Raw genomic sequence first — 13,076 nt, forward strand, 5'->3', positions numbered from 1 at the left:
ATTGTAACTCCCTCAAACGAATCTTCGGCCCCACCCTCGCCGACCGCACTGCAGACCGCACATCAATCAATTTGTCCTCAGGTAACCTGCATTCCATCCGAACCATATCCAGCACTATACCCAAAAAACATAACTCTGTAGTGGGGCCAACTGTCTTCTCAGCCTACAACGGCACCCCGAACTCTCTAAACGCTGACTGCAACGAGGCCAACAGCAACCCACACACCCCGGAATCAGCCGGCCCCAAACAAAGGAAGTCATCCAAATAATGAATGAGCGACTGACACCCCGCCACCTCCTTCACCACCCATTCTAAGAAGGAGCTAAACTTCTCAAAATAAGCGCAAGAGATCAAACACCCCATCGGCAAACACCCGTCCACATAATACCCCCCCCAAAAAAACATCCCAACAAGCGCAAACTATCCGGATGAACCGGTAACAAACGAAACGTGGCCTCAATGTCCGCCTTTGCTAACATCGCACCCGGCCCCAACTTCCTAACCCAACTAACCGCCGTATCAAAAGAGGTGTAAACAACCGAACACAATTCCGAATCGATCCCATCATTCACTGATGACCCCTTTGGGAAAGACAAATGGTGAATGAGCCGGAAAGCATTCGGCTCCTTCTTTGGAACCACCCCCAACGCCGAAACCACCAAGTTCCCCAAAGGTAACTCCACAAACGGCCCGTACATTCTCCCTAAACTCACCTCCTTAGCTAGCTTCTGAGACACCACTTCCGGGTGCATCAAAGCCGACCTCAAATTCTTACATCTCCCACCCCCAAGATCCCCATGACCAGACGGAATCACAAACCCCTCCTCAAATCCCCTCCGCAACAGCTCCGCCCCCACCCTATCCGGGTACCTACTTAAATACGGCCTCATCGCGTCCACCCTGACCGGAGTCCGCCCCTTTTCCACCCGTGGCTCCCCCCACACCCCGAACACTCGTGCTTAAACTTACATTTTTGACCGAACTTGCAACTCCCCTCATTGAACAAAAAGCACAAGCCCTTTGCCGAGGCAGCGGCAAAACAAGGCTGCCCCTGTCTACCAGCCCCCATCACCCTCATCCACAGCCCTATGTCTTTATGGTCCCACCGCATACTGGAGCGGACCGCCTTCCTCTGACGAAACTGTTTGTCATAACGCAACCACCCGTAACCTCCATAAACACGATAAGCTTCCCCTATCGCATCCATGTAGCAAAACAGAGGCGAACAACTGTCTTGCGCCTTCTCCCCGATCACACTCGCCAAGATAGCAAACGCCTGAAGCCAATTGCTAAACGTACGAGGTATCAGCCTATACCGCTTCTTCTCCTCCTCCTCCTCCTTCTTTCCCAAATCCTTCCTCACAACATCCAAATTAAAGCGCTCCAACGGGAGAAGGGAAAAGATATCCACGTACTCCCCCTTCCAAATTCGCTCCCTCACTTCCTGCTTCAAATGCGCCCCCAAAGCACACATACACCTCGCCCTTTGCCGCATCATCAACCCTCGGCCTATCTTCCTCACCACCTACCTGCGTCTGCACTGAAACCCCCCTCCCCCCACTCGCCACCAACCCGGGGCCCACCCCCCCGGAAACCTGCTCAGATCCCCCAGCCACCGCTTCAACCTCGCTCCCCCTCCCTAAACCCCAAGCTTGCAAAGGCCCTGCCCCTCCGTGACCTACACCAGCCAAACCGCACAGCAACCGCCCTAAACCACCAAATAAATCAGCCTGACCACTCCCGCTGGCCCCCAACCCCACACCTTGCAATAATGTAAACAGTGTCCCCAAGGTTTCCTCACCTGGCTGCCCGGGCGCTGTGAACCCCGCAGCCGTTGATCCGGATTCCCGCCGCTCGCACTATCCTGGACCCTGCTTCCGGTAATCCTCCACTGTAGCCCGGCGACCCAGCACTTCCAGCGATGGCCGCGTCTTGTTCAGCCCCTGCCATCTGCTCACCCGACTCCTCAATAAGACCAGCCGCCGGCTGTCCGTCATCAGTAAGGGGCCTGTGCACCCGCACCGCCTCCCGGTGCACAGCCCCTCGCTCCACTTGCTCTCCCACGCCGAGCAGGCCTCCCCTCAGGCCCAAGAGGGGAGCCTGCAGCACCTGGTCCTGCACTCCCGCCGTCTGCAGCCGTACGCGATGAAGGGGGCTGCCCCCCTCCCTTCACTGAATCCCGCCGTGCATATGGATTCCTCCCGAGCCGTGAGGACTTAGGGAGGGGTTGAGCGTGTCCCCCACGGCCCGGAGGGTCCCTAGAGGGGCTCCTAACTCGGCGCTGGACTCTGGGGGTGTCCTCCTCAATCAGGCGCGCCGGCGGCCTAGCCCGCCGCGGCCGTCTTTCCTCTGACGGCGGGCAAACTGCACCCGCCGCCTCCCCCTGCAACAAGCCGGCTACCTGGTCTTCAAGCCAGCCTTGACCCCGGACCACCGCCGCTGCCCGCAGCCTCTCCAGGACTTCCTCGACGCCCGACATGGTAAGGTTGGAGCTGGAGAGGAGGCCGAGATGTCCGCTCTCCTGCTCCTCTTCTCCCGAAATGGCGCCGGTCCGTTGGCTCCGCCCCCTCTTGAAGCTCCGCCCACCCCATGCAACTCCGCCCCCTCACTATCCTAACCCTTTCCAGCCCTCCTCGGCCCCGGAGCCCAAAACCCCTCATGCAGGCCTACCTCCAGCGTCCGGCCTTTCTCGAGCTGCAGTGGAGTAAACACCTCAAAAAACATAAAAGATCTCAGGCTCCTCCTGCTCCCTCTTCTGCTGCAGTCTCGGCCTCTTCCTCCCCCTCTGGATTGACAGTGGCACCTGCCACCCCTCAAAAAGGATGTGGCAGCAACGCCACCACCTCAGTCACCATAATCAAGCATCTCCACACTGTCCCATGGAAGCGTTCACCTGTCCACCTCCCAAACACTGGAGAGAAAGAGGAAGTACCCCCCTTCCCACCTGGGATCCCTGACCCTGAATGCCAGCATTTCAAAATTCCTGGCCTTTGAAATGCTGTCATTCCGTCTGGTGGAGACGGAAACTTTTAAAAACCTTATGGTGGTGGCTGTCCCACAGTACGTGGTTCCCAGCCGCCACTACTTTTCCAGGGGAGCCATCCCTGCCCTGCACAACCAAATGTCGGACAAAATTAGGTGTGCACTGCGCAACGCCATCTGTGGCAAGGTCCACATAACCACCGATACGTGGACCAGTAAGCACAGCCAGGGACGTTATATCTCCCTAACTGCACACTGGGTAAATGCAGTGGTGGCTGGGCCTGAGGCGGATAGCAGTTTGGCGCATCTCCTTCCACCACCGAGGATTGCAGGATGTTTCTCTTGGCCTCCTGTTTCCTCCTCCTCCTATTCCGCTTCCTCCTCATCCGGTCAGCGTAACACCCTCAGCATCAACTTCAGCACAGCCAGGGGGAAACGACAGCAGGCTGTATTGAAACTCATCTGTTTGTGGGGGGAAAACCCCACATCGCGCAGGAGCTGTGGACGGGCATGGAACAACAGACCGATGAGTGGTTGGTGCCACTGAGCCTCAAGCCCGGCCTGGTGGTGTGCGATAATGGGCGAAATCTCATAGCAGCTCTGGGCCTAGCAAGTTTGACGCACATCCCTTGCCTGCTGAATTTGGTGGTGCAGAGGTTCCTGAAAAATTACCCTGATATGTCAGAGCTGCTGCAGAAATTCAGGCCATCTGTGCGCGCTTTCGGCGTTCTCACCCTGCGGCTGCTCGCCTGTCTGAGTAACTTCGGCCTTCCCACTCACCGCCTCATATGCAACATACCCACAAGGTGGAACTCCACCTTGCACATGCTGGAGAGACTGTGCGAGCAGCAGCAGGCGATAGTGGTATTTCCGCTGCAGCACGCACGGGTGAGTCGCTCTGCGGAACAGCACCACTTCACCACCAACAAGTGGGCCTCCATGTGGGATGTTAGTGCCGTGTTGAACTGTTTCGAATACTCCACCAACATGGCCAGTGCCGATGACGCTGTCCTTAGCGTTACTATCCCACTTCTATGTCTACTTGAAAAAACACTTCGGGTGATGATGGAAGAGGATGTGGTACAGGATGTGGTACAGGATTATCGCTTGCATATCTTGTTTTCGTGGGGGCCTCATGTTCGAGTTTCGCCTAAGGCCTCACAAAGTCTAGAGCCCCCTCTGCCTAACACTCTCCCTAACTTCAGCTGCCTGCTTCCTGTCCCTGCAATACACAGAGCTGATGGGCGGTGCTACACGTGATCCAGCTTGTATAGTGGCTGGGTCACATGATGCACCGGCCAATCACAGCCATGCCATTAGAAGGCATGGCTGTGATGGCTTCTAAGTGCCTACAGCTTAAAAGCTTGTTGATTGGCAGCCCTGCAGCCTTTCAACAAGCTTTATTAAATGCCCAAACACAGAACTCGAACCCAAACTTTTCCGGCAAAGTTCGGGTTCGGGTCCAGGTACACAAAATCGGAAAGTTTGGTACAGACCTGAACTTTACAGTTCGGGTTCGCCCAACACTAATTATTAGGCTTAGTAGCCAGTGTGAAAAGCAACAACGACACCAGCTGTTCAGAAAACAAAAACTTTACTGAAAAAAAGTATTAAACACAATCTCAAATGTAGTGAACATATAATAAAGTTACATACACTTGGCCTGGACGCTGAGACCCCTGTGGTGCACAACACGGTGCCCTAAGATGGCCGACAGACACCACTTGCAATAATTTAACTATTGCGGGCACAACTATCACTGACCCGCCATACCGCTTATTACCCTAGGAAACAGGAACAATTGTGTGTGGTGCTAGATATAGGTGGCCCGCAGTGCAGCACAAGAGCTCACAATCTTACAGGTTTATACAATAGTTTCCCTTCCCTTCTTCCTAAACGACACCGTGACACGTGTCCATAATACTCCCAGTAAAGACGCTGGAGTAGCTGAAGTTTGCAGTAAAGTCCCTTGTTTCATCTAGGAGCGAACTATAAACTTATAATAGCAGGTCCTGGTGTTGGGAAATTTTCAGAATCTTTGTAGCACAATCCTTGCAGCCTGACTTACACAGGATCCCTATCTGACTAACTAAATGCAAGCTAGATCACAGTCTCTAGTTTTTCCAGGCGCACACAAAATACTGCGGTGCGTACACGATCTGTCTTACCGACCCGGGTCTGTTCTTCATCAGATAGTGACTTAAACCAAATAACAAGTCTGTCCATCCACAATGAGGCCCTGCAGGGGCTGTAGCTCCATTCCACAGCTTTTCCAGCATTCCGGGAACCGTTCCTCTTTCCTGGATGACATCTGGTTTGCTGACAGTCATCAGTCACTTCCAACAGTGACTCTGGCCACTCCAGATCTTACTGGCGCCTAGATGCCGCTAGATGCTGCCTTCCAGCTTCTGTGTCTGCCGAGTCATTTCCTGGTTCTTCTTCAGCTAGTAACCACACCTCTCAATGCATATTCAATTACTTGCAGTATGTTAGCTGTGTAGGGAAACAGCGGCCTCTTGTGCCAAAATGCTGAATGACAGTTCTAATAAAGTAATGTGTACAGAAACAGTATGAGCTGTTTCTCCATCTTACATTGGCATTCCCACCTGACAGTGGGGGTTCAGTGGAAGCACAAGACGAAGGCAGAGGAGGAGGAAGAAGTCGCCAACGCAGATGGGATACTGGAAGCACCTTAGAAGGGAGGGTTAGCATGGCTGAAATGTGGAAAAGCTTTGTCAGCACGCCACAACAACCAGCACCACCAGCTGATATGGAACGTCTTAGCAGGATGCAGCATTTCAGCAACATGGTGGAACAGTAAGTGTGCTCACACCTACACGTTCTGACTGATGGGTCTGTCCCATTCAACTTCTGGGTCTCTAAATTGGGCACATGGCCTGAGCTTGCCCTTTACGCCTTGGAGGTGCTTTCCTGTGCTGTGGCCAGTGTATTGTCCAAACGCGTGTTTAGCACGGTAGGGTGGTGATCATAGACAAGCGCAGCCGCCTGTCCACAACCAATGTGGACAAGCTCACGTTGAATAAAATGAACCAGGCATGGATCCCACAGGACTTGTCCGTACCTTGTGCTGAATAGTCAAGTATACCGGCTGCAACCAGGCATTGTTATACTTCATCGCACTTTCTCTTTGCATTCTCTTTTCTATTTCCCAATGTTCTAGGGTCTTTCCAAATTTATAAAAATAAAAAATAAAAATAAAGGGTTCGTTACCTCCTCCACCACTGCTTCTACCTACACAGTCACGTCTACCGCCTCCTCGACCTCATAGTCCACTTTGACCTCTGCCTCCTAGTCCAAGATTATTATTTTTTTTTACTTTTTTCTATTTTATGTCATTTCCCTATCCACATTTGTTTGCAGGACAATTGTCCTGCTCTTACCCCCATTTTGCTTCCTTTTGCAGCCCTCACTATGTCTATTTTACAGGCATTTTAGTGCCCCAAAGTTTGGGTCCCCATTGACTTCAATGGGCTTTGGGGCCAAGATCGGGTCCCGAACTTTGAGCTGAAGTTCGGCCGAACCCGAACTTCCAGGTGTTCGCTCATCCCCACTAATAATCAGTTTCACTTCTTGGTCTATACAGATCACTTTACTGCAAATATCTGCTTATCATTACCGGCTGCTCTCATTTATCATTTTCTAGGCCCGTTTTAGCAGTAGAAAATGATGAATTCTACTCCAGCAAGGGAGCTGGCATAGATTTACGTCGGCAGTGGATGCGCCTAAGTTACATAGAGGCCGGTGTCTCGACATATCTCAGGCACATCATGCGCCAGCGCAAGGGGTATTAAAACAGGCATCTAAATGACCCCAATAATGTCTATGTTGAAACAGGAAGCAGGATGTGCATGCTGACTTTCACGGCACATACATCTTGGCAAACAACCCTGTTTTACATAATTAACACACTTGTTCTTAATACTGATGTTTATTTGCATAATAAGTAGAGCTGAGCAAACTTCTTGAAATGTATTTAATCTCTGATTTGCTGAATTGTTGAAATTTTTTTATTTGGGTCCGAATAGAGTCTACCTGAATTAAATATGCACAAATTGCCGTGTTAGTTGGTAACACTCTTAGATCTCCTTGGTAGGGATGAGCGAACTTGTGTTTTCAAGTTCGGCGTACAAGGTTCGAGTTATCAAAGAATTCCATTATGGAATTCCATTAACACCTATGGTGTTAGATAACCCGAACCTTGAAAACACTACTCCTAGGACATCATATATCAAATACCAGGGAAAATATAGTTCCTATAAGACCAGAAAGAGAGAGAGAGACAATACTTCTCTAAGTGAGACATGCAGGAGTACACTAGAGTACCGAGTGTCTCAAGTCTCTTTCTCTCTTGGAATCAGTCCACTCATCTCTAATACTAAACAAGATTGGGGAGTCACATTTTGGGAACTGGTTGTGATACATAGTAAAACAGAGATTTATTAAGTATTTAAAGGGGACCTGTCATCACGAAATGTAGTACAATCTGCAGGCAGCATGTTATAGAGCAGGATGAGCTGAACAGATTGATATATAATTTTGTGTTTGACATCTTTATTCATATAATTCTTGAATCCACTGCATTACACTCCACTATCTGAAAAGCTACATTTGAGATCTAGGTAACAATACTACGCCGAGAAAAAGATTTGAGAATATCTCAAAATATTGTATACAAAATATTAATAAAACTGTAACAAAATCAAAAAACTGAAAATGAAAATAATTTCAATAATGTCTTCCCAACATCCACCGTATACCATATACACTCACCTAAAGAATCATTAGGAACACCTGTTCTATTTCTCATTAATGCAATTATCTAGTCAACCAATCACATGGCAGTTGCTTCAATGCATTTAGGGGGGTGGTCCTGGTCAAGACAATCTCCTGAACTCTAAACTGAATGTCAGAATGGGAAAGAAAGGTGATTTAAGCAATTTTGAGCGTGGCATGGTTGTTGGTGCCAGACGGGCCGGTCTGAGTATTTCACAATCTGCTCAGTTACTGGGATTTTCACGCACAACCATTTCTAGGGTTTACAAAGAATGGTGTGAAAAGGGAAAAACATCCAGTATGCGGCAGTCCTGTGGGCAAAAATGCCTTGTGGATGCTAGAGGTCAGAGGAGAATGTGCCGACTGATTCAAGCTGATAGAAGAGCAACGTTGACTGAAATAACCACTCGTTACAACCGAGGTATGCAGCAAAGCATTTGTGAAGCCACAACACGCACAACCTTGAGGCGGATGGGCTACAACAGCAGAAGACCCCACCGGGTACCACTCATCTCCACTACAAATAGGAAAAAGAGGCTACAATTTGCACGAGCTCACCAAAATTGGACTGTTGAAGACTGGAAAAATGTTGCCTGGTCTGATGAGTCTCGATTTCTGTTGAGACATTACAATGGTAGAGTCCGAATTTGGCGTAAACAGAATGAGAACATGTATCCATCCTCTAATGGCTACTTCCAGAAGGATAATGCACCATGTCACAAAGCTCAAATCATTTCAAATTGGTTTCTTGAACATGACAATGAGTTTACTATACTAAAATGGCCCCCACAGTCACCAGATCTCATGTGGTGGAACGGGAGCTTCGTGCCCTGGATGTGCATCCCTCAAATCTCCATCAACTGCAAGATGCTATCCTATTAATATGGGCCAACATTTCTAAAGAATGCTATCAGCACCTTGTTGAATCAATGCCACGTAGAATTAAGGCAGTTCTGAAGGCAAAAGGGGGTCCAACACCGTATTAGTATGGTGTTCCTAATAATTCTTTAGGTGAGTGTATATGGCACTATTAGGAAGGCGTTCCCAATGTGCCGCACATATATAGATAATCTACACCCGCTGTGCAGCAATTGAAATTGAGGTAACACTGATCCTACCATTTAACCTGTTTGATGCCTTGGTCAATAGGAATCATGGCATTAAATGGTTTTCAGAGAGAGGGGGCTCACCTTGTCAACCAATCCAGCCCTAGTGATGAGCAGGTATGTGGAACACCACCACCGCAGCCACTGTGACAGGCAGTGATTGGCTGTAGGTGTCATCTGACATACTGGCAAGTCCCAAATGTAGTTTGGAATCAAGCAGCGGCAGGATGGAATGAACAAGCCCTGGTCCGGAAGCATCCTTTTAAACAGACATGCCTGGGGATGACTAGTCCTCTTAGGCTCAATTCAGACCTGAGCGTTCTGAAAGGAGCGCTCTGTATGCGCGATTGTACGGGCGTTTACAAGCGCGCATACAGAGACAAGTGAACACACATTGTCGCGCGTTCCCGAAAGTCTATGTACGGGAACGCGCGACAAGCGCCCAAAAAAACGCTCCTGTACTTGTTTGAGCGTCGGGCGTTTTACAGCGCGATCGTATGCGCTGTAAAACGCCCAGGTGAGAACCATGCCGATAGGGAAGCATTGGTTTCTCCTTGTTGAGCGTTTTACAGCGCGTAGGAACGCGCTGTAAAACGCTCAGGTCTGAACTGAGCCTTAAACTACATTACATATAAATAGGCTTGTAATAATCCACTCAATAAAGTATCTTACTTTTGCTTTCATGTAGGATAGAATCATATTACAGATGTCGCTGGAGGCAGGAATCATATATTTTTGATACACAGAAGAGAATGTCGTCTTCTGGAACACTTCGACTGCCATGGTGATATATGCTTTGGCTGTTGCAGTTGTAAATCTGTCAAATAAAAACAATTTTTGCCACAATATTTAAAATTTTTTTAATGAACATTCAATGGTATTCCTTATAAACAGCATCAATCTATGTACACTGCTCAAAAAAATAAAGGGAACACTTAAACAACACAATGTAACTCCAAGTCAATCACACTTCTGTGAAATCAAACTGTCCACTTAGGAAAGCAACACTGAGTGACAATCAATTTCACATGCTGTTGTGAAAATGGGATAGACAACAGGCGGAAATTATAGGCAATTAGCAAGACACCCCCAATAAAGAAGTGGTTCTACAGGTGGTGATCGCAGACCACTTCTCAGTTCCTATGCTTCCTGGCTGATGTTTTGGTCACTTTTTAATGCTGGCGGTGCTTTCACTCTAGTGGTAGCATGAGACGGAGTCTACAACCAACACAAGTGGCTCAGGTAGTGCAGCTTATCCAGGATGGCACATCAATGCGAGCTGTGGCAAGAAGGTTTGCTGTGTCTGTCAGCGTAGTGTCCAGAGCATGGAGGCGCTACCAGGAGACAGGCCAGTACATCAGGAGACGTGGAGGAGGCCGTAGGAGGGCAACAACCCAGCAGCAGGACCGCTACCTCCGCATTTGTGCAAGGAGGAACAGGAGGAGCACTGCCAGAGCCCTGCAAAATGACCTCCAGCAGGCCACAAATGTGCATGTGTCTGCTCAAACGGTCAGAAACAGACTCCATGAGGGTGATATGAGGGCCCGACGTCCACAGGTGGGGGTTGTGCTTACAGCCCAACACCGTGCAGGACGTTTGGCATTTGCCAGAGAACACCAAGATTGGCAAATTCGCCACTGACGCCCTGTGCTCTTCACAGATGAAAGCAGGTTCACACTGAGCACATGTGACAGACGTGACAGAGTCTGGAGACGCCGTGGAGAACGTTCTGCTGCCTGCAACATCCTCCAGCATGACCGGTTTGGCATTGGGTCAGTAATGGTGTGGGGTGGCATTTCTTTGGAGGGCCGCACAGCCCTCCATGTGCTCGCCAGAGGTAGCCTGACTGCCATTAGGTACCGAGATGAGATCCTCAGACCCCTTGTGAGACCATATGCTGGTGCGGTTGGCCCTCGGTTCCTACTAATGCAAGACAATGCTAGACCTCATGTGGCTGAAGTGTGTCAGCAGTTCCTGCAAGATGAAGGCATTGATGCTATGGACTGGCCCGCCCGTTCCCCAGACCTGAATCCAATTGAGCACATCTGGGACATCATGTCTCGCTCTATCCACCAACGTCACGTTGCACCACAGACTGTCCAGGAGTTGGCAGATGCTTTAGTTCAGGTCTGGGAGGAGATCCCTCAGGAGACCGTCCGCCACCTCATCAGGAGCATGCACAGGCATTGTAGGGAGGTCATACAGGCAAGTGGAGGCCACACACACTACTAAGCCTCATTTTGACTTGTTTTAAGGACATTACATCAAAGTTGGATCAGCCTGTAGTGTGTTTTTCCACTTTAATTTTGAGTGTGACTCCAAATCCAGACCTCCATGGGTTTAAAAATTTGATTTCCATTTTTAATTTTTGTGTGATTTTGTTGTCAGCACATTCAACTATGTAAAGAACAAAGTATTTCAGAAGAATATTTAATTAATTCAGATCTAGGATGTGTTATTTTTGTGTTCCCTTTATTTTTTTGAGCAGTGTACATTGAAAGGCTCAAATTTAATAAAATGTCTGCACCTAGAATGTGTCTAAAAAGTGGCTTAATTTGGCACAACTAGGATTTACATACTCTTTTCTGACTTGTCCAAAAAGAGATTGGCCTGTCACAGACATGAGACAGGCAGATGCCTGGACCCCATGAGGAACAGATGCATGGAGATCATTGACAGAGCTGCACAGACATGACAGGCAGATGCCTGGACCCCATACGGAATGGATGCATGGCGGTCACAGACAGAGCTGCTCACACATGACACCTGAACCCATGCAGAATGGATGCATGGCATTCCCAGTCAGACAAGGCTAAAGAAACTGTGACAACTAGAGGTGAGCGAATCGAAGTTGACGAAGTGGAATTCGATCCGAATTTCAGGAAAAATCTGATTTGCACTGAATCCGAATTTCCTTACGCTCCATGGTAATGAACCAAATTTTTTCCTAAAATGGCTGCTGCACGTGTGAGGACATGGAGCAAGGAACTCTGGGAACGCGGGATCACCCATAATGTCATACATGCAGCCAGCCAGCCCTGTGATATCACATCCCTATAAATAGCATCAGCCATCTTGGATTCTGTCATTTTCCAGTGTACTTAGTGCAGGGAGAGACCTCAGCAGGCGCTAGGGACAGTGCTAGGAAAGACTTCATTGTGCTAAAAAAAGGATTTACAAGTTCAGGAAAAGATTATTCAATGTGTAGGGAAAGGATAGGGAGTAGGGATGAGCGAACCCAAACTGTATAGTTCGGGTTCATACCGAATTTTGGGGTGTTCGTGACAAGGACCCGAACATTTACGTAAAAATTTGGATTCGGGTTCGTTGTTTGGCGATTTCTATGGCGCATTTTGAAAGCTTGCAAAGCAGCCAATCAACAAGCGTCATACTACTTGCCCCAAGACGCCATCACAGCCATGCCTACTATTGGCATGGCTGTGATTGGCCAGTGCAGCATGTGACCCAGCCTCTATTTAAGCTGGAGTCACGTAGCGCCGCACGTCACTCTGCTCTGATTAGTGTACGGAGAGGATGCAGCTGCTGTTAGGGCAAGATTAGGCAGGGATTAACTCAGCAATAGAGTTGAGCCAACACCTGGATGTTCGGGTTCGACGAGTTCGGCCGAACTTTCGAAAAATGTTCGGGTTCGGGATCCGAACTCGACCCGAACTTCATCCCGAACCCGAACCCCATAGAAGTCAATGGGGACCCGAACTTTTGGGCACTAAAAAGGCTGTAAAACACACCCGGAAAGGGCTAGAGGGCTGCAAAAGGCAGCAAAATGTAGTTAAATCCCCTGCAAACAAATGTAGATAGGGAAATGATGAGTTAACATAAAATAAATAAAAATTAAACAATATTAATTGGAGTGAGGTCCCATAGCACAGAATCAGGCTTCAAGTCACCCACCAATGGAGAAGGTCACTTACTATTATTTTGACCACAGCACCCAGACAAAGGAGAGAGGTCCCACAGCAGAGAACCAGGCATCATATCACCCACCACAGGAGTAGGCCACCATTTAGTTACTTTGACCCCTACACCCAGACGGAGGAGAGAGGTTACACAGCAGAGAATCAGGCATTTAGATCACCCACCACAGGAGTAGGCCACCATTGAATCAGACCCCGGCAACCATGTCAGATGGCACAAGCATAAGCTTTATATCAATCAGCACAGGAGAAGGCGAC

General features: G+C 48.9%; 1 protein-coding gene across 1 annotated transcript in view; it reads right to left on the bottom strand.

The window, feature by feature from the left end:
• The window catches only part of LOC121008537 (putative methyltransferase DDB_G0268948), a 145,939-nt gene extending 136,247 nt beyond the window's left edge, over positions 1-9,692 (bottom strand). The window contains exon 1 of the mRNA XM_040441154.1: positions 9,556-9,692. Within this exon, the coding sequence (XP_040297088.1) occupies positions 9,556-9,666 (111 nt within the window). The 5' untranslated portion in view covers positions 9,667-9,692. The remainder of the gene's footprint in view (positions 1-9,555) is intronic.
• Positions 9,693-13,076: the final 3,384 nt, after the last annotated feature.

The sequence above is a fragment of the Bufo bufo genome, chromosome 7 (genome assembly GCF_905171765.1).
Source record: "Bufo bufo chromosome 7, aBufBuf1.1, whole genome shotgun sequence".
In the NCBI taxonomy this organism is placed as follows: domain Eukaryota; kingdom Metazoa; phylum Chordata; class Amphibia; order Anura; family Bufonidae; genus Bufo; species Bufo bufo.